This window comes from Petromyzon marinus, chromosome 28, assembly GCF_048934315.1.
Source record: "Petromyzon marinus isolate PM22_M1 ecotype Great Lakes invasive population chromosome 28, UKy_Petmar_22M1.pri1.0, whole genome shotgun sequence".
Taxonomy (NCBI): Eukaryota; Metazoa; Chordata; class Hyperoartia; order Petromyzontiformes; family Petromyzontidae; genus Petromyzon; species Petromyzon marinus.
The window spans coordinates 7,714,316-7,742,259 of NC_133694.1; the positions used below are offsets into that span (position 1 = coordinate 7,714,316).

Here is a 27,944-nt window from a genome sequence, read left to right on the forward strand (position 1 = left end):
TCTTCTACGCCCCCCAGAGCGACGTCTAGCGGACGCCCCTTCCTCCAGCGGTGACATCAGCAAGCGATTGTAGGGCTGCAAACATTGCCCTGACCGTTGCGGCCACAGCACACACGTGACCCCAAATGTTGACCCTTACATTGCAGATGCGATGAGTGAAGTTTTCTATGATGCACATTATGGGCGCTAAATGTTGTTAGCGAGAAGCTCCTATGAAGGCCGGCACGGCACACAATGCAATGTAATACTAACAATTCTAGATTTGAAGCTTTCGTGACTGCAAGGATTCATACTCTTTGGCTTTTTCGGTAAAGTCACGTAGGTTAAAAAAATATAAAATAAAATAAATGAATTTAGTTGTTTTAATTTTTTTTTTACCTACGTGACTTTAACGAAAAAAACAAAGAGTATAATACTAACAATGTTCCGCCTATTGTCAATCCATTGCATTGCTACCATTTAGCGGGCTCTCGATCCATCTCGAGCTGATGTCATTGCTCCATCTGTGCAGTGGTCGCAATCACTCCTTTTGACTGCCACTCATGCTTCAGTCTCAACCATTATCTCTTCAAGCGACGTGTCCTGCCCAAAACCCACCTATCCATAACAATCATCATGAAGCCTTTATGTTGGGTGTGTCCTCTGATCCACGTGTCCCGCAATTCCCGCTCAGTTGGCTACGTACGGTGCGAAAGAAGTTCAACATACATACGAGCGTGCGTCACTCCACGTTTCATTGCGCACGTTACAGCTACTCTTCCATGTTCGCTCGTGTCCATATTTCCAACCCATGCGTCATACACTTTTACACTCTATCTTTAATTAGTTTCAACACTTTCAACACGGGGCAATTATCTACAGTGTACGATAACCATAATCCCCAGTAATGATTTGTGTTGCAACTGGTGCTGTAATTGGCACCGAGAGGATGGCCATGATGCCGAAGGTGCCACGTGTGGCGTGAATTGTTAATTAATGAGGGATCCCATCCCAGCTCTTCCCTCCTCCTCCGCTGTCCGCCCCCTCTCTGTGCCCCCCACCCCACCCCTGCCCCTCTCTGTCCCCCGCCCCTCTCTGTCCCCCGCCCGCCGTTCAAGAGCTCTAAGCATCTCAACACAAAGCCCCAAAGGGCTTTATTAGTGTCGGATGTACTTTGAGCTTTTCCGTTGCCTCGTAAAGGTTTCCCTGTTTGATAAATTGGCCAAACAGGTGAATTTTGCTGGTGGTGGTGCTGGTGGTGTTGATGGTGCTCCTCGTGGTGATGGTTGTATTCATGATGATGCTGGTGGTGGTGCATGTGGTGATGGTAGTGCTAGTGGTGGTGATGTTGCTGTCGGTGATGGTTTATTCATCATCAGGTGAGTGCATCAAGTAACGACTACATAACGTGGTAGGAATCTGGGAAATAACGTCTGAGAAACTGTTGACCCATAACACCAACTCTTAAAGTGTGCGTAGTCTCAAAGTGCACCTAGCCTGGCACAAGTTCTGCGATATTACAACAGCCACACAATAGTAAACGGTGGTTGAGGTTAAAATTTTAGGTCAGATGAGCCTTTGAATCAGTGTCACTGTGCAAAAATGGCAATGCTCAGTTTGCTTTTTTTGTGCGAGTGTCGGCTTACAAGGGTAATGGATGCATGTTTAAGCAGGAAGGTTAAATGTGTACACATTGTCAAAATTCAGCACGAGGGCACTGCAGGACAAGTCAGGAGCCACAGCGCGAAGCCTTTACGCTGAGAAGAAACTGAGTTTAAATTCATGTTTCAAGCATCCGTAATTAAACCAGGTTCTCAGTTATAGAATTGATCATCTCTGTTCAGTCACCAATGACTGCAAAAAAAAAAAAACCTCCGTCATTTAACATTTGGGTTTTCACTAAATGTAGATAATAAAAAATTAGCCAATTTTTTTTTATCTCATCTCCGATGCGTGAATATAAAGGTCCCTTGAGTGTTTGGCACGTGGGACGAAACTGCAGTGCCCGGAAAAAACCTCCACGTAAGCTGAAACGCATCGTCGCTCAACTCGCGGTCACCTCGCAGCCCGGCGCCGACAATATAGTCGCGAGCCCTGGTGGTCGCCCATCCAAGTGTTGATCAGCCTCAACCAATCTTAGCTTCCGAGATCCGACGATACCGGGTGCATTCAAGGTGAATTGGTCTATTGATAACCACCCCCAATGTGTTTTCTGGTTCTGATGAAGAAGCACGTGGAGTGAAACGTCAGACATCGTGCCGAACAATGCGCGATACAACTCAAGAACACATCTGCGAGCTGCACAGGACAAACACAAAAAAAACATGCGCGGTGATCATAAAAGGTAAAAATTGGAAATTGCACAAGGTGGACTTTTATTTCAAATTTCATGACCATCAACGGCTTGACGCTGACTTCGGTGAATTGCGAATGCATTTTCCCGCATTGTCATTGTAGAAATGTTTGCACACGTGTCTGTGTCTCTCTGTGTGCGTGTGCATGATGGCTGTTATTCTACTCTCTCTCTTGACCTCTTCTGTTAACGCAGTAAAATAAAAACTCAGCCGAACTGATTATGGACTGTGCACACAAGCAGCACGTGTACGTGTGTGCACTTGCAATGTTTTTTTATCGGGGTGACCTCTCTCCAGGTGGCCCCGTGCGAATGCCTTAGTTTGGACAAATGACAAAAAATGCAGAGAAAACAGAAATGTAATGTGACGGTTGTTTTGAGGTGGCACGAGTTAATAAGTGCATGGGTTACCCTGTACAATGTTAGTTGTCAAAAACACATTTTGTTCAAGGAATAAAAACATGTCAGACACACATAATACACAATAATTCATCTTTCACGTCCCAGCTTGTATAAGCCGAATCTATTTTCGATATCTGCACTCATAGCACACCACCACGATAATTCGCCCGTGCTATCGTCATCAGCAAAAGTGGCTGGGAAGCGTCTGGATTTTGGTGGAACATTCAATGACCTAAGCATTCAAGAATGTGTGCATGTGCATCATTAGCCATTTTGTCAATCCACTGCTGGATGAGGGCCTACCCCACACCGTGTCAGTCATGGGGAGTTTCGTCTGCGCGGGTTGCTAAAGGGCGAGGCACAGGACTCACCGCTGTGTATCCACTGCTGGGAATCTAACTCGGATCGTAGGGTACCATAGGACAGTGCGTTAATCACTACGGCACCACTCAAAGAGTTACATTATTATATCATGTGGTCGGCTACTCCGATTTTCTTTCTCTCTGTATTGTAGTCATATCGTGTGCCACTTCTGTCGTCACATCCACTATCCTCATATGTGACTCCACCGCATCCTCCCGTCTCACTCTCGGTCTCCTCTCTACTCCTTCTGCCCTGCACTGGCAGCAGCTACTGTCCCCTTGATCTACATCGGCCCTCTAATCTTCTTTGTCTCTTCTCAACACCGTGGTGTTCAAACCATATACAAAGTCCATCCTCCTTCTAAAGCTCTAACTTATTTATTCCTCCTCTTCTACCTTAGAGATAATCCCAACATCCACCTTAGCATTCTTATTCCTGCCCTTTCAAACACTCTCTTCTCTCCTTCATTAGTTACCACGTCTCTGCAACAAATGCATAGCTGGCCAGCATCTATGATAATGACAGCGTATCCACCAGCCCAGGCGGTCCCCAGCCCTGGCTGGGAGACGAACGCAAAGGGGCCCACGTCAACTCCGAAGTCCCAGAGCGGCCACGATAATGAGCTGTGCATGACGGCGATTGCAGGAAGCGTCTTCGCAAATCAGTGATTTGATCGCGGCGTGAGATTGACTACTCGCTCATGCGGCACGGGCTCTTTCCGCCATCGAGTGCTCTGTGCGGTATTAATTAAAGGCAGCCACTTCGTAGGACCCAAAGGGGCCCAAATCCCCAAAGTCTATTGTGCAAGTCATAAGCCAGAGATTACTATAGCTTAGGACTTTATTATTATTATGCTTGTTTACCCAGGAAAGCCTCCCTGAGTCTCAAGGCTCTGTTTTGGGAGAATACGGACAAGCTTTTGCAGTTTTGGAAAATATTATTATGCCAGAAAGGGTAAACCCTATTTTTTTCCATCAATGTAGGTATGTGATCCCAGTTGATATTTTTTCAGCAATTTGATGTTTGGCTCGTGCTAATTTTTTTGGGAAGAAGCTTATTTTCATTGGCCATGGGAGGAAACTGGAAAGCTTGAAAGAAACTCATGCAGAACAGGAGAACATACAAACTGAATCCAGGATCTTCTTGCTGTGATCAGGCAGTGAACATTTGCATGTTACAATTAAAAGTTCACACACGCACCTATTTCTGACAAATAATCTGGGCCAGAGTGGTCGGTGGAAACTGTCTGGAGTGATATGACTTTAGCATAGATGTATCAACTCAATAAAATCATGTTATTTTGTATTTTACCAGGTTAGGCCCACTGAGCTATATAGCTTTATTTCAGAAGCGACCAGGCCACAAATTATAGCGCAACGAAGTGGCTCATCATGTGGAAATTTACAGCAGCCAAATACTGTAAACGCACGTTTATAAATGTGGAGGGGGAAAACCGGCGGACCCAGAGAAAAATCTACACGACCACGGGGAGCGAGACATGCAAACTCCAAATATACAACAGGTGTCAGGGTTGGGATCGAACCCGCGACCTCCTTCATACCAGGCCAACATTTCGCCAGCATCTCGCCACCGTGGCGACCTTTTAGCAGCAGCCTTTAGCAACCTCTCTCGTGCATGGTGATCGCCCATCCAGGCTCCATGCAGACTCCATCCAGGCTCACCTCTGCTTAGCTTCTGACATGATATTGGATAGGGCGCATTCCGGGAGACTTGGTCATAGGCCAGTTTGATTTACGGTCGAAACACATACACAGGCATAACTCCAATCCCACTCATTATTGTAACTCTACTCCCATTCATAATGCAACTCCTACCTCTATAATCACCAACTATATCGTTGCTAACGTGTCAGGCCGTGCCGGGTTAAGCTAGTGCGGGGCCTGTCGCGTTTGTTATAAATGGCCCCTAAATAAATAAATAAAACATACATATTAAAACACATTTTTTTACTTGCTTAGTAAAGCAATTGTATATTTTCATTTGCTATACAGCCAGATAATACGACAAATCGCTATCCTCAAACACCCAGTCGTTCATAAAATTGAAGGCAGTATAGTACTATAGTAATAGAGCAATTGCAGAATCACTGAACCGGAATTGATAGCTTGAAAGCGTTTAGCGCGGGGCACCTTAAAAGTGCGAGGACCGTAGCATTTGTATTGGTGTAGTAGCTGCACGTGCAGTATCTACATGTGTAGTAGCTACTACACGTGTTGTAGCTACTACATATGCAGCTACTACACGTGTAGCTACTGCACGTGTAGCTGCTGCTACACGTGCAGCTGCTGCTACACGTGCAGCTGCTGCTACACGTGCAGCTGCTGCTACACGTGCAGCTACTTTTGCTACGAGGATGAACCGGCACTGGTCAGGCCTGTCCATGACGTTTAGGTGGCCTTCGTGCATTGTGCTTTGAGGGTGAATTCGCCGCACACGTGGCAACACTGCCACCTGCTGCATGACCACGGTGGCACGGCGCGCCACGATGCGATACGGAATAAAAACCACGGTGATTCAAGGCATTTTTTGTGCATTGCGGTATTATTAAAGCTTCTGCGATTGTTGGGGGCCAAAAGGCACGAGCACTGGACTACTCCCACCCCTCTGGGATTGTATAAATCGGAAATGTGAAGCTCTACCGTGACGGGTTTTATCGCGAAGGACGCTAAATGTGAAATCTCACCGTGGCACCCGCTGTGACTATGAGATGTTAACTACCTCGCCGGGTGTGCAAGGAGGAATCGTGGGTTCTATCCTGACCCTGTGACGCCCCATGTATACATATTCTTTGGTTCTTTCGGTAAAGTCACGTAGAATGAGAATAATAAAATAAAATAACACAATAACATTCTCACGACGTTTCGGCCACAACACAAGTGGCCTCTGGACAGTCCAGTCCCATCACCTGATGAAGGCCACTTGTGTTGTGGCCGAAACGTCGTGAGAATTTTATTGTGTTATTTTATTTTATTATTTTATTCTCATTCTACGTGACTTTACCGAAAGAACCAAAGAAAATTAATCCTTGCAGTCACGAAATCTTTAAATCGAAAGCCCCCTGTATATTTTGGGAGTTTGCGTGTCTCTCTCTCTCTCTCTCTTGCTCTCTCTTGCTCTCTCGCTCTCACCTATCCACGTGGATTTATCTCCGGGTCCTCCAGAATGGACATCATCATTACGGATTTTAAAGTGGAGGCTTTCGGATGCTCTAAATGTCAACATTGGTACGCCGAATTCGTCCAGCTGCCATTTGTGATTTGTGATGGCCAGCTAGCTTCTGACAAAGAGCTACATTATTAAAAAAAAAATTACATGAATAGTTTGTGAGCTCGCAAGTAGTAAGTTGTTGGGGTTTTTTTGCGAATTGTAAGTTTTCACTTTTAAACGTTCGGGGGGGGGGTGGGGGGGGTGGGTTGTTAATAAAATCGCGTTTCGGGAAGCGGCTTAACCGCGCGACTTTCCGTCGGTCCCTGCGCAGGTGACGTCACACGCCCGGGCAGCATGGCGGAGCACAGCATGGAAGGTGAGAGCGCTAGCGATTTGGGGGGTAACGAAGGTAACGGGGTAACGAAGGTAACGGGGTAACGGTGGTAACGGAGGTATCGGGGCTAATGTTGACGTGCTTACCGTGAAGTGAACGGCGTTAAACGTGGGCTTGGTCGAGGCAGTGTGGGTTGCTGGACGACTGTGGACAGAGAGCTTTACCGCTCTTCGGATTCCTCCGGTATAGATGACAGATTTTTAAGGGGGTTAATGTGGTTACTGATGGATCAGTAAGGACAGTGCAGCTAATGATGATTTGTTCATGTGGTTACTGTGGTTCATGTGGTTACTGGTGGGTCAGTAGGGACACAGTGGGGCCAATAAGGATGATGTGTTCATGTGGTTACTGGGGTTCATGTGGTTACTGGGGTTCATGTGGTTACTGGTGGGTCAGTAGGGACACTGGGGCTAATAAGGATGATGTGTTAATGTGGTTACTGGGGTTCATGTGGTTACTGGTGGGTCAGTAGGGACACTGGGGTTAATAAGGATGATGTGTTCATGTGGTTACTGGGGTTCATGTGGTTACTGGTGGGTCATTCGGGACACAGTGGGGTGAATAAGGATGATTTGTTCATGTGGTTACTGGGGTTCATGTGGCTACTGGTGGGTCAGTAGGGACACAGTGGGGTGAATAAGGATGATGTGTTAATGTGGTTACTGGGGTTCATGTGGCTACTGGTGGGTCAGTAGGGACAGTGGGGTTAATAAGGATGATGTGTTAATGTGGTTACTGGGGTTCATGTGGCTACTGGTGGGTCAGTAGGGACACAGTGGGGCTAATAATGATGATGTGTTCATGTGGTTACTGAGTGGTTAATGTGGTTACTGGTGGGCCCGTAAGGATATAGTGGGGTTAATAAGGATGATTTGTTCATGTGGTTACTGGGGGGGTTCATAGGAATAATGTGGGATTCATAGGGGTGATGTGTGGTTAATGAAGATATTGGTCTGCATAGGATTACTGTCATGTTAATGTCGCTGTCAATTGTCACTTGGACTGACGACCACTAATTAGCACGGTTGGTTGGCAACGTACGGTGAAAATTAAGTTCTACATACATACGCAAATGTTGCTGATTTTGATGTTCATGCTGAATGTACTGCTCCGTAATGTTCATGGGATATGGTTAATGTGCTTGTATTGTTGCTGTGGTGATATTTTGTGTTACTCGTGGCGGGTGTGATTGTGATGTGGTTGTATATATTAGTGCCGATGTGAGTAAACAGTAATCTGATTGTTGTTGTGATTTGTGGTGTGTGAGCTTGATGTGATGTTTGTCGTTATGAGTGTGATGCTGTGCTTGTCGTTGTTATCAGTGGTGTTGTTATTGCCGGCGTGAGCACGAGACGGATGAGTGACTTCCTCACCCCCCTGCTTCAGTTGACAGACGGGCCGAGTCAGAGGAGTCTGCGGATGAGGAGGCGGCAGGAGGCGCCGCTTTGAGTCCGAAGCAACAGCAGCAGCAGGGTGCTTGTTCTCTTCCATCACTTACATAATTTACTTCATCGGCATTAACAATTAATCGCTACGTATTGGGAGTGAACTGTGGCGGTGTGGCTCGTACACCGAGCTATGAACATGGCAACCCGAGTTTGATTCCCCTAACATCAGTGGCAATTGATATCTGAACCGGTGCTGGGCAAATCCACCCTCGCGCAAAAAAATTGACCAGCATGGTGAAATGTGGTCAAACAATCCCACGACTGGTTTGATGTGCAGAAGCCTTCATCCAGCAGTAAAATGACAAAAAGGCTGATTATACTTTTTTTAATCTATATAATCACTGCACTAACACCATTACTAGTATTCATATTAACAGCATACCTCAATTCGCATATTTAACAGCAATCACGGCATTTACAGCCACGTTAACATCACCAGTAACATCGTCCTTCTTAACACGAACGTCGTGCGATTACCAATCATTGACCTTAACTTCCTTATATCTTTGTTCCGCACATTTTATCAGACGTGAGAGGGGCTCGCGTTTACATTTTCATTGCGACATTTGGAACCCATTCCCATTCAAAGCTGTATGTCCTGTTAGGTAGCTTCACAGTTTGTGTGTCGACAGCGGCCAAGGCTTGTGTGAAACACTCATGTTCTCCATGTTCAATGGCTGCAGTGTTTATCCATTAACATAGCTGCACGTTGCACATAAAGACCCATGTGTTCTTCGGTCTTCAAAGGAAAGCCAGTTCGTTTTACGTTTAGCGGTTGACTACATGCATGAAAAAAATCGTTTGTAAGTGATAAAATGCTGCTTTTAAGTGATATGATGTAGTGATGTATTTGTTTACGCGACAGAAGTACACATTCACTCAGTTTTGTATTGCCCCACTGGCAAAGCTGTAAAACTATTTAATAGCAGATGTGTGGCATATAATGCTTTGAACGTGTACAGTTTAACAGACTCCTGTGCATATAATTCATTAGCTGTTCTCTAATCCACTGTTGGATGAAGGCCACCCCATTTCTTTTGATGCCGCAATTTGTGCCACTCTACACACGAACCCATCTTATTGCTCGATCTCTTTGGTGGGTGCCCTCTGGGCCCCGTCCTCTCCATTGACTGTCATTCCAATCGCCACTCTTGGCTACCACCAATCATCTGTGCCTGTAATGTGTTGTTTTTTCCAAGGACCACTTTCCTGACGTCAACGTGATGTCGCTGATTTGGGATTGTTCCCAGGTTCATGTGTCCCACCATTGTGTGTGTAATTACTGGCTGGAGATTTAATGATGGACCGCGGGTGTGTAGTTAAAGAGTGTTGTTTTTTGTCAATTAAGTTTTCCATATGCAATACTGGCTTAAATAAATAAAATATAGAATCTTAATTGGCACTGATGAACAATTGTATGGCATTAAATTGGGTGCTGTTGGGTAGACTGCCAATTATAAACCCAGTTAATTGTTGAATGCCAATTGTCCTCAACTTGTTGAAAAATGCAATGACTGTTTTTACATCAGTACATACTGCTGGTCTTTCATGGCATGTGCACATATAAAGTTCACCCACAAGGTCACATTACATATTGCATAAAGATCCGCGCCATAATTAGGTATCTAGATCCCCAGGACATTGGCGAGGTGGCTCAGTGGTTGAGCGAGTGGCTCGCAATCACAAGGTTGTGAGTTTAATTCCTCATAGGGGGTTGACTCATCCCATTGTCTTCTGGGGGTCGATAAAATTAAGTATCACTATTGTGGGGAAGTCAACAGTGGTTGTACAATGACGTACATGTATGTCGTCGGAATGGTAAAACCTTAATATTCGTATTTATACTATAGCATCAATTCCCCCTCTAAATCTAGCCCTGCAAGAAATGAACAAATGCGAGTGGGTTCGGTCTGTAAGTGTAAGCGTGCGTATGGGTCGTGTTATGGCTTTTCAGGTCAGAATGAGGTAGCAGTGGATATCGCCACCATAGAGCTCAACCCTGATGATGAGGTACAGTCCCACCACAGTGCTACACACAAATGGAATGTCACGTTTGCATATGTTCTGGCGTAATGTAAAGACAAACCGAATGCATACTCTTTGGTTCTTTCGGTAAAGTCACGCAGGTAGAAAAAATAATACATCACGACTGTTTCGATTGCAACACAAGCAACCGTCATCAGGTGTGAAACAAACATAGCAGGAGGACTGCTACGTCAGCAGTCCTCCTACGTCAGCAGTCCTCCTACTATGTTTGTTTCACAGGAGGACTGCTGACGTAGCAGTCCTCCTGCTACGTTTGTTTCACAGGAGGACTGCTGACGTAGCAGTCCTCCTGCTACGTTTGTTTCACAGGAGGACTGCTGACGTAGCAGTCCTCCTGCTACGTTTGTTTCACAGGAGGACTGCTACGTCAGCAGTCCTCCTGCTATGTTTGTTTCACAGGAGGACTGCTACGTCAGCAGTCCTCCTGCTGCGTTTGTTTCACACCTGATGACGGTTGCTTGTGTTGCGATCGAAACGTCGTGATCTATTATTGTTTCTACCTGCGTGACTTTACCGAAAGAACCAAAGAGTTTGGATTCCTGCAGTCACGAAAGCTTCAAATGAAGATTAAACCGAATGCAATTAATGTCTTACTTTTTGCAGGAGGTGGACTTGAACCACTGTCGTATTGGGAAGATAGAGCGACTTGAAATCCTAATGAAAGTTAAGGTCAGTACCAGTAAGAAGATTACCTTTTAAGCAAACAAATGGTGCATTCAGTCAACTTGAACTTACCACTTTGTTCCAGTAAAAGGGGTATACGAGGAGGCCATCATCCAGCAGTGGATTGACAAAAGGGATGTGCATGTGTAATAAGTGGGCATTATTAAAGGGATGGAGTGGTGGAGCATTGGTTAGTGCAGTCTGTTATAAGCCTAGCAATTAATATCTTGCCCTTAGCTATCATCAATGGTGAGTGATATCTGAATCGGTTGTGGCCCCTCGCCCCACCTCCTTCACCAGCCTACATGATGAAGTACGCTCAAACAACCCACATGATCAACACGGCATGGGGAAGCCTTTATCCAGCAGTTGACTGACATAAAGCTGTAATATATTTGTAAAATGGATTTGCTGTATGGTTTTGTATTTGTTGTGCTTTTTTTTATTAGAATCACTGCACAAGGTTCGATGGTGTTCAGTCAACTCTGTCATGTAACTGAAGAGTGATGCTATCGGTGCTGTGCTTGGTGTGGGTGGGTGTTAATGTTTGTTGGAGCAGGTGCTGTGCTTGCGACAAAACATGATAGCACAGATTGAGAACCTGGAGAGCTTGACGACTCTGCGGGAGCTCGACTTGTACGACAATGTCCTCAAGAAGATTGAGAATCTTGACACGCTGGTGAACCTAGAGTGAGTCTTCTTTTTCGTGCCGTTTAATTCGCTGTCTTCTTTCCAACCTTATTCATGTTGAATGTTGCCATCACTGCCCAAGGCTGCATTCACACCTGCTGTTTAACTATAACACATGCTGTTTAACACATGCTGTTTAACTATAACAGCAGTGGTGTTTTGGCACAGCATATATATTTGAAAACTTGTTATCCCTTTTCACAAAACACTTCTATTTTTATGAAACCCAGTTTCAAGATGCCACCCACGGTAGCGTGAAAGTGATTCATACCTAGACATATAGGAAAGGATGATTATTGTCAAATTGTCAACATTTTGCTTGGTTTTCAACTTCACCGATTTGCTGAAAAACGGAATCGCTTGTCACGTTTGCTCACGGACAACTTGATTTGTTAGGCTTTGTCAGGTGATCCAGAGCTGCTTCTCTAATTGACATACCTACACAATCCGACCCACAAAAGAAACCAATGATGAATCGGTTGATGTGTCATGAAAGTTTACATTAAATCTTACCAATCACACATAGGTGAACATGTCTTGTAAACAGTACCCCCCCTGTGTGTTTTTAAACGTTATTCCTTCAAAGATGCGGTTAGGCTGATGACAGCTAAAAAGCCGTGCTTGTTTAATCGCTCTCCATGCTTTGCATCATTCACGGGCCCTTGCGAAAATTGTTGCACAATGCAGCTGTCTTAAATTACCTGTGCCAGTACATGTGCATTCATAGCATCTCTTAAAAACTAACCATTATACTTGAAACTTACCAATGTTTTTTTAGACATACGATAAATGTGGGTTATTGTAATTGATTTTAACAAATGTAATATATTAACATCTTGCATGGTGACGTGTATTTGTGTAAAATTTGCTTGTGGTCAGAATAGTAAGGATTATTACATATAGAAGTAGTTTAATTAAGTATTACGAAAAATTTTGCCTCCTTTCCATAATGTTGTAAGGTTTAATGCACTTGTACATGAATTTTATTTTGCTCATATTTATCTTAATATTTTTATTATTTTATTGTTTCCCTTCTACGTGACTTTACCGAAAGAACCAAGAATATGAATCCCTGCAGTCACGAAAGCTTTAAATCAAAATTTAATCCCGGCTTTTCAGCCTTTCTTCCATTGAATACTTCAGTCATGTCTTGTATGTAATTTCTATAGGTTGTATGACTAATCGGCAAGTATGCTGATAGTTAATTTGTTTGCATTTTATAAACATCTGCCCATTTGATGACGCGTCGATCAGGATGCTTGACATTTCGTTCAACGTGCTGCGCAAGATCGAGGGCCTGGACACGTTGAGAAAAGTTCGCAAGCTCTTCCTCGTGAGCAACAAGATCACCAAAATCGAGAACCTGAACTCTCTGACTGAGCTGCGCATGCTGGAGGTGGCATCTAACCGCATTCGGGTATGAATTGGCCACCCCTTAACACATATAAGTCCACAGGTGTGAGGCATACAGAACCTGTTCCCTTCATATCCCACGGGCCAATGCTCTCTTCTCAAAAACCTGTAACACGTGACCCCATAGCCATTGTCAATTTCTCAGCAGCTTGTATAGCTGCTTGGTTGATATAGCCCAATTACCTGGTTGGGGGTCATCCATTTAGTACGTACGCAAAAATCTGTCAAAACTTGACCCCCCCCCCTCCCTGTATGCACGCATACTTTTAACACCCCTTCCCCACCTGCGTACGTACGCTTGACGCACCCCCCCCCCCCCCCCCCCGAATCCTATAGAACGGGCGATATTTAATCCATGCAGAAACGATCAAGGATTAATAATATTAACGTGTTTAAGCAAAACAGATAGTCCACCGCCGGACTATCTAACTCATTTGAAGGCCAATGTAGACAAATTATTTTAGAGGCTTCACCCCCTGTTTCCTATGCGTATGTACATTGTCAGTAGATCCCCCATACGCAAGCGTACGCATTTGGGTTAACCCCCCTCCCCCTTCCATGCATACGTACGAAATGGATGGCCCCTTGTGAGCTGCTTGGTCAGCTGACTTTAAAGTTGTGACAGTTCAAAATAGGGGTGGGACAATTCACAAACCCTCCACCCCTTCGGCGCTTCGATGATTTGTCAAAAAAATCAGCTTCATCTTTAAAAAAAATAAGAATATTTTTTTTTTGTATGGGTGATGTGAACTCATTTATATATACAACGTATCATAATTAAAGAGTAATTGGCAGGGTTTGCCATTCCACTGTGGCCACATTCGCTGGACAAACAGTGCCGAGGACAATGAACCACATTAGTTAAACGTGAATATAATATTAGACCTCATTTACATACACAACACATAAACATTCAGATAAAACTATTAAACTAAACAATTTTTTTTATTTGACCACGTAAGGCTCACTGAGCTATATAGCTCTTTTTCAGAAGCGATCTGGCCACAAATGATAGCTCAACGAAGTGGCTTATCAGGTGGAAATGTATAGCAGCCAAATATTCACTTAAATTGGAGGTACACTTTTAAATGAGTTCTCCATGCATACATACAGACTACCTGGGTTCATGTGAATGCTACTTAAATTATAACGCTGGCAACCGGTGTGATGTTTTCGTTGCCTTTTCTCCCTGCAGGTCATTGAAAACATTGAGACTCTAAAGAACTTGGATTCGCTGTTTATTGGGAAGAACAAAATCACCAAACTGCAGAACCTTGACAGCCTCACCAACCTGACCGTGCTTAGTATACAGGTATCAGGCCATAGAATAATATATTTAACATTTATTTAAAGATGCTGCATGTTGATTGTGATATGTCTCATAATGCATGTCTCTATGCCAACACTGATTTAAGTCAAGGTGTAATTATTTGTGATATTCACCACAGTGTAAAAATACATTCTTATTGTATTATTCTTGTTTACCCAGGAAAACGTCACACAGTCTGCAGACTCTTTTACAGGAGGGTCCTGCACAACTTTTTGCAATAAGAGGCAACGTTGCTATGTGTAATTCCAATTGAGTAATTTGAATGTTATATTTTAACATTGGGATGTTTGGCCAAGAACAGAATAACACTGCAACCCAGAAGCTCTACCATTCACTGGATCTGCTTAATTTCTCGGTTTAATATGAAATAAATAAGCAAGTAACTTTATCTGAATGCATTGCTCATGTATGCAAATGTCACCATCAACTGTAGCCCTTAATATTATCTGAGCAAACATTCCAAATTGGTTCGATAAGTGAACTCTTCCATCATAAATCTTGTGCTTGCGTCTCTGATACTACTTGTCCCCACTTGCTTACCTTTTGGTAAGAGCAGTGGTTGTCTCATTGTCTCATGGATAGACTCACTCCCATCATAGTAATGTGGAATTTACATAAGCCACTCACCACAGCTGTTAACAGGTTATGGAGCACCGTTTCAAGCTTGTTTGAGCAAACTACCACTTGTGACTCTTAAGCATATATATGCCCTTTGACCCGGCGTCAACGCTTACTTATGGGTGCCACTGTGGCGAGTTGTTAACTACCTCGCCTGGTATACAGGAGGTCTTGGGTTTGATCTTGATCCTGACGTCTGCATATTTGGAGTTTGCATGTTCTCACTGTGGTCACGTGGATGTTTTCGCCGGGTCCTCTGGTTTTTCCCTGCACATTTAGAAACTTGTGTTTAGAGTATTCGGCTGCTATACATTTTGACATGATAAGTCACTTCGTTGAGATTTCATTTGTGGCCAGATCGCTTCTGAAAAGAGCAATATAGCTCAGTGGGCCTTTCTTGGTAAAATAAAATGAAGTTTCTCGTTTAATTTGCTCCATGTGACGTTTATGCTTCCGTGTCTCTATGTGTGTCCTGTGACCCCAGAGTAACCGGATCACCAAGATAGAAGGCTTGAGCAGCCTCGTGAACTTGCAGGAGCTCTACCTGAGCCACAACGGCATTGAGGTCATCGAGGGCCTTGAGAACAATGTGAGCGTTATATTCTTAGTTTTTTCGGTAAAGTCACGTTGACTTTACCGAAAAAACTAAGAATATGAATTACTGCAGTCACGAAAGCTTTAAATCAAAATGTGAGCGTTGTACATTTTTTTTTATATAATATACAGTACGTTGGCTGAAACTCTTTTTGAGATGTGTACTTCCACCGATTACTTTGAAAGCGTTTTACTATGGTGCTGAGTGAATGTTTTAGTTGATGCCTCCACCGCAGTCCATTTCGCACCGTTTATCTTTGCCCGTGCTGGTGTTTGTACAGAAAAAACTAACGACCTTGGACATCGCCGCCAATCGCGTGCGAAGGATCGAGAATGTGGGCCACCTGACAGAGCTGCAGGAGTTCTGGGTCAGTCTTGCTCCCCAGTCCCTTCTCCGCAGCCCACTTAGTGCACCGAGCTGGCACGAGCACTCCCATTATTAATTCAAGGCACAAACACACGTTAGAGAGTGTTCCAGAAATTCCGGCGACTTGAGGCAGGGGTGGCGCGTTCGCCACTATTTTAAGAAGTTGGAGGCTGGAATCGGGCAGGCCGCCCTGGTAAATACATCAGTTGTATGAACGATAAAATACTCAGTACACTCTGCTTTATAGTGAACGTTAAAGAGCCTGTGAGATCATTTAAAAATAATAGGCTATTGTGTGCAAATTACATAATTGCGAATTACACTTGTCAATCTTTGCCCCCCCTTACTGTTAAAACTAAAGCCCACTTGCAGGCTCACCTTGTGCCGTATAGGGACAACTGCAATTGGGGTTCCTTTGGAAAAGCTTAAGTGAGATGTGCCCTAGAAAGGCAAAGATCACGATTATAATTTTTTTTATGCATATGCGCGATTTGTATTTCTTTAAACGTGCAACGTGGTAATGCCTTAACGCTCTTGCCCTTTGCAGATGAACGACAACCAGATCTCCAACTGGAACGACGTGGACGAGCTGAAGAACGCGCGGGGCCTGCAGACCGTGTACCTGGAACGCAACCCCCTGCAGCGCGACCCACAATACCGCCGCAAGATCATGCTGGCACTGCCATGGGTACGGCAGATCGACGCCACCTACGTGCGCTTCTAGCGCAAGACTGAGTGCCGGCGACGATCTTTTTTTCGACACTGAAGATTTGGGAATTTAAATTTTCCGTAGCTTTGTTAGAACAAATTATTTGGGTGCGTTTTGTAAGTTACAGTACAACGTCGCATATCAGATTAGCAGGGTCACTGGTTTGTGGTAGATTTTTTTATTAAAAGGTTGGATAAGTGACCATCTGTCTACAGAAGATGACAGTTGCGCCATGCACAAATAGGTTACTGGACAAATATACAGCGCTAAGCGACTCTTAACATGGGAAAACCGTTGACCTGTCCTTCAGAAGTAAGTGAATGTACGCAGGATTAAGGATACATTATTTCGCATGCAAATGCTGGCTTTGTGAACAACTAGAAAATCACACTTTCACCATGCACAGATAGATACTGCACAGGGTTTGGGCAGCAAATTGGTCAGGGTGGTTATGTCATGGTCGGACATGTGACGGTCTACTGTATATCAGTTAAAACGCTTTAGTCGTAGAAGCAGTACTTAAGTAGAACCCCAAGAGAGCATGAAGCAGCTGTTTTGGCTTGAAATTTACTTTAGGGAGACCAGGTCGTCTGGCCTGGAAGGTGTGGATATGACAGGCGAGATTTGTGTGCAATTGGATGTGGGGGTTAATGTCGTTTTTTAAAAGTCTGAAAGCGTTTGGGTCTTTCATGTTGCCTCGTATGTTGCTTGTGTATGCATTGTTTTTTACCGTGCATCTGACAACATTTCTTTACCTTCCTGAGAGGTGCAGTTTAATCGTAAAATGTCAAGTATCCAGACACCCAATTCAGAAACTGCATTTTAAGCCACTGATGCTTAGAAAAGTGGTTTAAGCATGCACGGTCGAAATCGTTTAGAATATTTGCCCCACATTCTCATTATTCCAGAAGCTAGAATTCCTGGCAACATGACAGCTGCATAAATAGCTTCATAGGTGTCTCACTAAAAATAGTGGAGCCGTGGATATGCTAAACTGTCTTTACTTTCTGCCAGCTCTTTGAAAATGAATAAATTACCGAAAATGTGTCCTAGTTGCTCCCTGCCAAGTGCCTCCACTACACCCTTAATCTGGATGATGTGGAGGAGCAGCAGTTCACATTTCTTGAGACGTTATGTTCTCATTAAATACATGAAGTAACAGCGTTAGTTTTTTTTAAATCACTGCATTGTGTCTGCATGCGTATGTTACACGTTGTGTTGTAATTGTCACACTTGAGTGCTCACACATTACCGGCAAGGAGGCCATTCCTTGCCTGCATTTAACTGTGGCTCCACTAACCCGATGCTTTACACGTTTGTTGAAGATTACGAACCTATAACTCCCCGGTGTGTGTATTCCGGTCATGCCGCATTTGTTCAGCACGATGCCTGTTTCGCTATGTGGGCAGGGAGAATCTTCAAGAGCTCATTATTTGAACATCGTACCCAACTAAAATCGGTACAATTTTAAAATACTTTAGAGAGTTATATAGTACAGCACACGCCGGACGAGCTGTGCAGTAAATTATGAATAACCTTAAATGTGATTTTTAGCAAATGGGCTACTTTGCAACTGCAGTTCACTGTTAAGTTATTTATATACTGCGTGTTACGTTGTGATTCAGTCAAAAGCTTTTCAGATACATCATTATGGGAGTGGCTGTTCTGGCAGAGTTTATGGTGACCTGGAAAGTGTATAACATTTAGCTATTAATATATAACAGTTTCGGATTCATAATGGGCAATTGTGTATGAATATTGAGGGTAATGTGATGAGATGTCAGCCAATTGCATGACGTTTTAGATTCCATGTACCTGGAGAAATTGTCCACCTTTATCAATGTTGCCAGATCATGGGACACAGCTTTTTTAAATGAGAAAATATTTAAATAAATTTCAACACACGACAGTCACCCAGAACTCCGCATTAGTCAGTAAAGGCAAGCAAATCAACGGGCTTTTTTTATCCATTGGCAAAATGCACCATCGTAAGCAAATGTATCAAGTGTTTGATTATTCATTTTAATTATAACCAGCTGTCTTGTTGAATAGCAGTTGTGCATCTTGCACCCAACGCTTTAAATTGACGGACCGAACCAGTGCGATTGGAGGGTCACTGGTTTCGGCAACTCATTTGTATCCCTAAGATAACGATGTGGGCGATGTGGTTGGTATTTATTCCTGTCCATTCTCGCTTTGAATGCACTCCAGTCGGTCGTTGCGTGTGGTTTGCAGTGGCTGAACAGCAGTGTGCCTTGAGGCTGGAAAACACAGCCAGGAACAATTTGCCATCAAGTTCAATTGTCACGAGCTGTCACGTTGATTTAACTCTGTGGCGTGACCTTGTTTAAAGGGGTGGCATGCAACACTCAGGGTTCGGGGTTGGGCACGACGCAATATTAAACAAGCTCTCTGTTACACGTACAGTGAGGGAAAAACGTATTTGATCCCCTGCTGATTTTGTACGTTTGCCCACTGACAAAGAAATTATCAGTCTATAATTTTAATGGTAGGTTTATTTGAACAGTGAGAGACAGAATAACAACAACAAAATCCAGAAAAACGCATGTCAAAAATGGTATAAATTGATTTGCATTTTAATGAGGGAAATAAGTATTCGACCCCTCTGCAAAACATGACTTAGTACTTGGTGGCAAAACCGTTGTTGGCAATCACAGAGGTCAGACGTTTCTCGTAGTTGGCCACCAGGTTTGCACACATCTCAGGAGGGATTTTGTCCCACTCCTCTTTGCAGATCTTCTCCAAGTCATTAAGGTTTCGAGGCTGACATTTGGCAACTCGAACCTTCAGCTCCCTCCACAGATTTTCTATGGGATTAAGGTCTGGAGACTGGCTAGGCCACTCCAGTACCTTAATGTGCTTCTTCTTGAGCCACTCCTGTGTTGCCTTGGCCGTGTGTTTTGGGTCATTGTCATGCTGGAATACCCATCCACGACCCATTTTCAATGCCCTGGCTGAGGGAAGGAGGTTCTCACCCAAGATTTGACGGTACATGGCCCTGTCCATCGTCCCTTTGATGCGGTGAAGTTGTCCTGTCCCATTAGCAGAAAAACACCCCCAAAGCATAATGTTTCCACCTCCATGTTTGACGGTGGGGATGGTGTTCTTGGGGTCATAGGCAGCATTCCTCCTCCAAACATGGCGAGTTGAGTTGATGCCAAAGAGCTCCATTTTGGTCTCATCTGACCACAACACTTTCACCTAGTTGTCCTCTGAATCATTCAGATGTTCATTGGCAAACTTCAGACGGGCATGTATATGTGCTTTCTTGAGCAGGGGGACCTTGCGGGCGCTGCAGGATCTCAGTCCTTCACGGCGTAGTGTGTTACCAATTGTTTTCTTGGTGACTATGGTCCCAGCTGGGAGATCATTGACAAGATCCTCCCGTGTAGTTCTGGGCTGATTCCTCACCGTTCTCATGATCATTGCAACTCCACGAGGTGAGATCTTGCATGGAGCCCCAGGCCGAGGGAGATTGACAGTTCTTTTGTGTTTCTTCCATTTGCGAATAATCGCACCAACTGTTGTTACCTTCTCACCAAGCTGCTTGGCAATGGTCTTGTAGCCCATTCCAGCCTTGTGTAGGTCTACAATATTGTCCCTGACATCCTTGGAGAGATCTTTGGTCTTGGCCATGGTGGAGAGTTTGGAATCTGATTGATTGCTTCTGAGGACAGGTGTCTTTTATACAGGTAACAAGCTGAGATTGGGAGCACTCCCTTTAAGAGTATGCTCCTAAACTCAGCTCGTTACCTGTATAAAAGACACCTGGGAGCCAGAAATCTTTCTTATTGAGAGGGGGTCAAATACTTATTTCCCTCATTAAAATGCAAATCAATTTATAACATTTTTGACATGCGTTTTTCTGGATTTTGTTGTTATTCCATCTCTCACTGTTCAAATAAACCTGCCATTAAAATTATAGACTGATCATTTCTTTGTCAGTGGGCAAACGTACAAAATCAGCAGGGGATCAAATACTTTTTTCCCTCACTGTAGTAAGGGCGCCCTCAGCCTTCAGTAGTGGGAGGGGGGCTCAGCTCCCGACAACCCTGCCCTGACGCTACAGGGCTAAGTATTTTCAACAGCATGTCATAGTAAATTCGGTTATGGCTTGATCGCAAGCAATATTTGGCAAATGCAAATACATGTTGCAGGTTCTCTACAGACCTAATTCTGTGAATGTCTCTTGATTGCATGATTTTTGGGAAAGTGGCTGATATAATCTCATATAATCGCAGAGGTCGTATTTCGTCATTTCATTTTACAAATTCTGATTCCATGACATGCTGTTGCAATTTTCTCATCACATGGAATGTTGGATGTCTTCAGTTGTAACTTATTTAAGTTGTGATGTTTAACCTGTATACGTGCTCTCCTACCACGAATGAGAATCTTGCTTTATATAACAAAGTATTACCCAAGAAAAGCTGATGATATTTTGTTGCTTTTCCACGTAATTACAGGCCTTTGTCAATCAGCTGCTCGATTAACGCCTTCACACACCATGTTAGTCAAGGGGGTTGTGTGCACATACTTCACCATACTGGTCAGTGCGGGCTGATGACATGTAATTTGGCTAAATTCCAGCTCAAAGGGTTCAACGTTTTCCATGTGGCAGGGCTGGTGGGAAGTACTGCCTTCTGCGTGAACGTCACTTTGTTGAACACGTCCCTGCGAGAGATGTGAATGGATAATTAAATGGTCTCTTGATGCCATGACCACAATCTGGATACAATTAAGGGCAAATTACAAAGAAAATAAAACCTTAATATGCTGTTGTACAGATAAATGTAACGAATTGCACGTGTTAAAAGCAACACTGCTCATCAGAGGACTGTTAAACAAAACTTCGTGATTTATTGCGTCGCCTTTCGAAATTCCACGTATTTATTTTCTTAAATATTGTGGTTGTAAAGTGTTTAAAACAATATAATGTACCATATATAGCAGTTATACAGTGAGGGAAAAAAAGTATTTGATCCCCTGCTGATTTTGTACGTTTGCCCACTGACAAAGAAATGATCAGTCTATAATTTTAATGGTAGGTTTATTTGAACAGTGAGAGACAGAATAACAACAACAAAATACAGAAAAACGCATGTCAAAAATGTTATAAATTGATTTGCATTTTAATGATGGAAATAAGTATTTAACCCCTCTGCAAAACATGACTTAGGACTTGGTGGCAAAACCGTTGTTGGCAATCACAGAGGTCAGACGTTTCTTGCAGTTGGCCACCAGGTTTGCACACATCTCAGGAGGGATTTTGTCCCACTCCTCTTTGCAGATCTTCTCCAAGTCATTAAGGTTTCGAGGCTGACGTTAGGCAACTCGAACCTTCAGCTCCCTCCACAGATTTTCTATGGGATTAAGGTCTGGAGACTGGCTAGGCCACTCCAGGACCTTAATGTGCTTCTTCTTGAGCCACTCCTGTGTTGCCTTGGCCGTGTGTTGCCTTGGCCGTGTGTTTTGGGTCATTGTCATGCTGGAATACCCATCCACGACCCATTTTCAATGCCCTGGCTGAGGGAAGGAGGTTCTCACTCAAGATGTGACGGTACATGGCCCTGTCCATCGTCCCTTTGATGCGGTTCAGTTGTCCTGTCCCCTTAGCAGCAAAACACCCCCAAAGCATAATGTTTCCACCTCCATGTTTGACGGTGGGGATGGTGTTCTTGGGGTCATAGGCAGCATTCCTCCTCCAAACACGGCGAGTTGAGTTGATGCCAAAGAGCTCCAATTTGGTCCCATCTGACCACAACACTTTCACACAGTTGTCCTCTGAATCATTCAGATGTTCATTGGCCAACTTCAGACGGGCATGTTTATGTGCTTTCTTGAGCAGGGGGACCTTGCGGGCGCTGTAGGATTTCAATCCTTCACGGCGTAGTGTGTTACCAATTGTTTTCTTGGTGACTATGGTCCCAGCTGCCTTGAGATCATTGACAAGATCCTCCCGTGTAGTTCTGGGCTGATACGTCACCGTTCTCATGATCATTGCAACTCCACTAGGTGAGATCTTGCATGGAGCCCCAGGCCGAGAGAGATTGATAGTTCTTTTGTATTTCCTCCATTTGCGAATAATTGCACCAACTGTTGTCACCTTCTCACCAAGCTGCTTGGCAATGGTCTTGTAGCCCATTCCATCCTTGTGTAGGTCTACAATCTTGTCCCTGACATCCTTGGAGAGCTCTTTGGTCTTGGCCATGGTGGAGAGTTTGGAATCTGATTGATTGATTGCTTCTGTGAACAGGTGTCCAACAGTTGGTGCGACAAGCTGAGATTAGGAGCACTCCCTTTAAGAGTATGCTCCTAATCTCAGCTTGTTACCTGTATAAAAGACACCTGGGAGCCAGAAATCTTTCTGATTTAGAAGGGGTCAAATACTTATTTCCCTCATTAAAATGCAAATCAATTTATAACATTTTTGACATGCGTTTTTCTGGATTTTTTTGTTGTTATTCTGTCTCTCACTGTTCAAATAAACCTACCATTAAAATTATAGGCTGATCATTTATTTGTCAGTGGGCAAACGTACAAAATCAGCAGGGGATCAAATACTTTTTTCCCTCTATTTATCTCGTTTGAAACCTTTAGCAGCTCGTATCAAGCTTACCCGCTTTCCGTGATACCGAGTATACCACCTTGCAATGCTATCTCAAAAGTGAAGATAATTCATAGGTCTTGAGGCGACTGACTTTGTCATTTAATCTTTAGAATAGGCCTAACATTGCAGGAAGAGATTACAGGTGGGCTGCTCGGTTCACTTGTATTTTTGGGGCCAAATTCCAAGCACCTGAACTCTCCTCCTCAGTGACTTACCAATATGGCCCTGCCAGCAGTGAAATGTCGATGGTCGTGGTGCTTGTAATCGTAATGTCCATGACGTTTCAGTGTTGGGGTGCTTGTGTGGTGCAGTCAAACGTGAGAGCAGCGGGTCCGTTGTGGTACTACCCCCTAGCAGGTCTACAAACAAAATGAGCACAAATGTATATTTAAATATATCAACCCATTAATATATACCAGGGATTGGGGAGCCGATGGCTTCTAGGCATGATATAGGCCGGAAGTTAATTTCATAGGGCCCACGACTTTATTTTATGTGGCCCATGTCCACATTCGGCCTCTTCGAAACGGCCGGGGCCACAACATATTTATCGCTTCAAGTATCTTTGCAGTTATCATTGGGTACGAGAGGGGACTATTTTCAATACGTCAACGGCTGTTGATCATTTGAGTGCACCGAGTCACTTCTGTAAAGTCAATTCTGGAGGGGGCCTCTGGCACTACTAATGCGTGGTGATGGCCCCGTCAAATGTACCCGAAATCCCTATTTGGGCCCTCGATAAGAGAAAGATTCCCCCCTCCACTTGATCTAAAGTAAATGCTGCAGGGTTGAAAGTAATATTTGCGGGGATGTGAGCTTCAAATGCATGCGTTAAGCAGTATCAACCCTTGCAGTATCATCCTGTACGTTTTGAAGACGGGAAACAATTTTGAGGTTTGTTGGTTCTGGAGATGGCCAATTGAACCTTGTGGCTGGGTCCCGACTAAACGCAAGTCAAAATCGTGATGAGTCAATTTATTTTTTGGCGTCTCCGTCCCACCCGGCGCACATAAAGGTGGCGACCCACCCGGCGCGGATCGTTCTGCTGTCACGTCGTGTCTCGTCCAAGCGCAACGGCGGCGAGGACGAATGCGCAACAAGAAGAAACACAACTTTGATTAGCGCATCGTGTAGAGCTCGTCGCGAGGATATAGATTGCCCGTGTCGTTCGCCTTCAACTTGGCGTAAAATGATGTCGCAACGCGGTTTATGCGAGAGCCGGGGGCTTATGGGAACCCCGGGGTCCCGCCACAAGGTTCAATTGTTATGATGCCGAATCATACAATGTCTTACACAGGAAGTAGACGGCTTAATTTGCTTAATTTGTATTTTGAGACAATCGTGTTGCAAATGATATGGTAAATGCTGTTGGTTATATTTTGGTAATAGTGTACAGTGAGACTACACATCCTTAACGGATATTGAATATTTGCAGAACACTGTACCTATGTTATTCGTGATGTAATAAAAAAAAATAATACCAATAACATGCTTTTCCCGTATCTCGTTTTCTTTTAATGAACGACAGTAACTTAAGACATTAATGTTGTGCATCACCAAAGACTTTATCACATGCCGGAATGGCCTGAATTGGATTTGACTTAAGTTAAAAAAAAATTGTTTAATGAACACGATTGCTTGAACGTCCAGCGGCCAGCAACAAGCAGCACTACACCAACGTAGATCCCTTTTTTGTAAAGCAACAGAATGTTTTGATTTAAAGCTTTCGTGACTGCAGGGATTCATATTCTCGGTTCTTCCGGTAAAGTCACCACGTAGAAGGCAAACAATAAAATAATAAAAATATAAAACAATACAATTCTCACGACGTTTCGACTGCAACACAAGCAATCATCATCAGGTGTGAAAGCAACAGAAGGTTGACAAGTGTTTATATTGTTACAGCCCCCCATGCCTATGACTCGCGATACCGGGTAGAGCCCTGGGCTCGTGGTTTAGTGGGGCGCGGTCCCGGGCCTCCCCTAGGTCGACTCGGCCTCAAATGTGTAGCTGGTACAAGTGTGTAAAAAAAAACATCGCCACTGGGTGAGACAAAGACGGCCGGGCGTGGGTGCCACCCTCCCTCCCAAGGTGTGCCGTGCCACGGCCTTCATATTAGTCGCTCGCTAACGACACTTGCCCCAACATTATGTTAAGACTATACGGGGGGGGTTGAATCTTTATATTTGTGGTCCTGGGCCTACACTCGTTCGACTAGGGCCTCAAATGTGTAGCTGGTACAAGTGTGTAAAAAAAATAAAAAAAAATCGCCACTGGGTGAGACAAAGACGGCCGGGCGTGGGTGCCGGCCGACCACCCACGGCGTGCCGTGCCACGGCCTTCAACGGCACTTGCCCCGGCAGTCTGTGAAGGCTACACGGGGTGGGTGGTGGGTGGGGAACTTTTATCTTTGTGGGCTGCCAACTCTGCCGCGTGTCTACCCGGTTGGCTCTCCATGAAATGTGCGTAAATTATTATTATTGTTGTACTGAATTTTTTTTTAGAGAGAGAGAAAGCTGTTATTAAATAACACGAGGTGTTTAGTGGCAGCAAGCAATAGTTTATTTGATTGCGTCTACGATTTTTTTTCTTTTTTAAACAAAAAAAAATCCCGCCGGTACATTAGTAACAAATTAAGAAATTGTGGCGCAAACGTTGAGAATTTTAGCAGTGCCGGTGGTGACATTTTTTGTTGTTGTGTTTTGTTTGTGAGCCGTTGAGGTAAAGTTTTGCGCGGGCTTACAATCAGTGCCGAGACGCATCCTGAGCCACATCCCATGACAAAACGAGGTGAAGTATGATCAACCCACACGGCTGTGTGGGGGGGTGATGAGGCCCTCATCATCCAGCAAGTGGATTTGCAAAGCTCAACTGCAGTATAACGTTGCCGTATATAACCCGTCAATCCATACGGCGAATTCTTCTTGTGCAGGGCAATTTGAGTCGTCGGCTCCATCAGACGTACAGAATATTTTTTTTTATGCGGGCACATTTAAAATAAATAAACGCGTCTTTGTGTTTCTCCCTCGTGATGGGACTTTGTAGGATGAACGTTGAGATTTATAAGGAGACACGTGTTGCCCGATAAGGTAGGAATTTGGTCTGTGATAAGGTTGGGCAATGATGTTGTGTTCAGTTTCCATTTATTTGTAATAACCCTGTGAGCCATTCGGCTCTTGATGCGGGTGCAACCGCAACAAACAATAAAATTACAAGATACATTTATAATTTACCGTACACAAATTGAGAGACATCGCCTACAAAAAACAATAAAATCTTCCAGAAAAAAAGCAACCATTTGTTTACGCTGCAAACTAAACTGTGCAACGACAACAAAAATCCCAATTTATATGTTAGATCACAATAGTAATTGTTTAACAATTGCATTCGCTGTACTTTGTAGGCGTACAGTATAACTGCGTTAGTAAATCAAACTAGAAACCGTGTAACGTTAATGAAGCTTACGAACAAATGAGATCTTGTGTGGATTCTAGAGATGAGCTTTGTGGATTACGCCTTTTGTGTGTTTCCACTCGTTATGTTATTGCGACTTATGTTATTGTTAACGATATTTGGACGAGTTTCACTTCATTAAAGACTCGAGCAAATCATTAGCCGACGATGGTGGAGTTAGTGGTCGGGTTTTTCTTTAAATTGTCGGCCAGTTTGTTATGCGACTGTGATTCAGAGGAATTATAAATTTTCCACCTATCATGAACTAAATAATACCACGGACAATCTTACTTTTGACTGCAACGTTAATTATACATCGAGTCTTGCGTGTCAAACCATTATGCCATAAATAAGCCAGTTTTTATTTATTTTAGATACGTGTACAGTACTTTAACTTTAAAATTACATCCGGTACGTATAAATAAGGATGCTTTTTTATATATCGACTTATGCAAAACACACAACTGTATATAGTACATAGTACAGTTCTGTAATGATGATCGGTATATGAGGTTAGTTTTTTTAAACGTCTTCGTGTACATACATCAGTATACGTGGTTACGGTACTTAATTGTGCAATATAATTTAATACAGTAATGTGATACAACAACAGAGTACTGTAATAGCTATGTTGTGGGCAGTGTAGCAAATCTATAGTATTGTACTGCACTACGCTTCCACGTCTATGCTCTGCGCCTTCAACAACAAGCACTGACTGATCAGTGTGGTCAAGTGACACCCTCTCATCTAGAAGGGTTGCAGCACTAACAAGATGCAATTCACGGACAGATCCCTCTTATTTCCATCAGATTGACACACTACTCAACCACCACCGCTCCCCACTTATGCAATTGCCTCCCTATTTGTCTGCTTTCAAAAGTTCTTAACAATCGCGCCTCGCTCGATTCAAGAAACGTGATTTTGCACGCTTGTCCATTGTGCCATCGATGGTGCTGTCTTTTGCTGGCCCCTTCACGCGTTGGTCCTTTGGGCCATGTGCTCAGCAATTATAGTGTTAAAAAAAGACAGTTCAGTGTTGGAAATGTAAATTTTAAGCTTTCGATGTGAAATGCATTAGCATGCTCTGTTGCTCCATAACGTATTTACGTTTTTGAATCCATATGCAGATCTAAACAGGACACCAGGCTTTCCCAAAGATGTTCATATGGGAAACACAGAGAGTGATTGAACCAAACTCCGCACCACACAGTACTATTCAACATTTTGCTGCTCTGGCATTGCCCGCAGTAAACATCAAGCAAACTTTTGAGGATTGTGACAGCGAGAAGTAAACTTGGGTCATTGGTCGCAGTGTGTGTGTGT

At 43.8% G+C, this 27,944-nt stretch overlaps 1 protein-coding gene across 1 annotated transcript; it reads left to right on the forward strand.

Annotated features, from left to right (window-relative positions):
* The first annotated feature begins 6,543 nt into the window (after nucleotides 1–6,543).
* PPP1R7 (protein phosphatase 1 regulatory subunit 7) lies at nucleotides 6,544–24,655 on the forward strand. The gene is made up of 10 exons (XM_076070303.1): nucleotides 6,544–6,641; nucleotides 8,046–8,132; nucleotides 10,062–10,117; nucleotides 10,757–10,822; nucleotides 11,376–11,506; nucleotides 12,761–12,923; nucleotides 14,115–14,231; nucleotides 15,352–15,456; nucleotides 15,743–15,829; nucleotides 16,376–24,655. Exons 1-10 carry the CDS (start codon nucleotides 6,620–6,622, stop codon nucleotides 16,550–16,552), a joined length of 1,011 nt encoding a protein of 336 aa, XP_075926418.1. The 5' UTR covers nucleotides 6,544–6,619; the 3' UTR covers nucleotides 16,553–24,655.
* Nucleotides 24,656–27,944: the final 3,289 nt, after the last annotated feature.

What these genes read in the sequence shown, in the direction of transcription:
- PPP1R7 (XM_076070303.1), top strand. Translation starts at nt 6,620, where the DNA reads ATGGCGGAGCACAGCATGGAAG. An exon ending in AAATCCTAATGAAAGTTAAG is followed by an intron (nt 10,823 to 11,375) that starts GTCAGTACCAGT and finishes TTGTTGGAGCAG; the next exon opens with GTGCTGTGCTTGCGACAAAA. An exon ending in CAGAGCTGCAGGAGTTCTGG is followed by an intron (nt 15,830 to 16,375) that starts GTCAGTCTTGCT and finishes TGCCCTTTGCAG; the next exon opens with ATGAACGACAACCAGATCTC.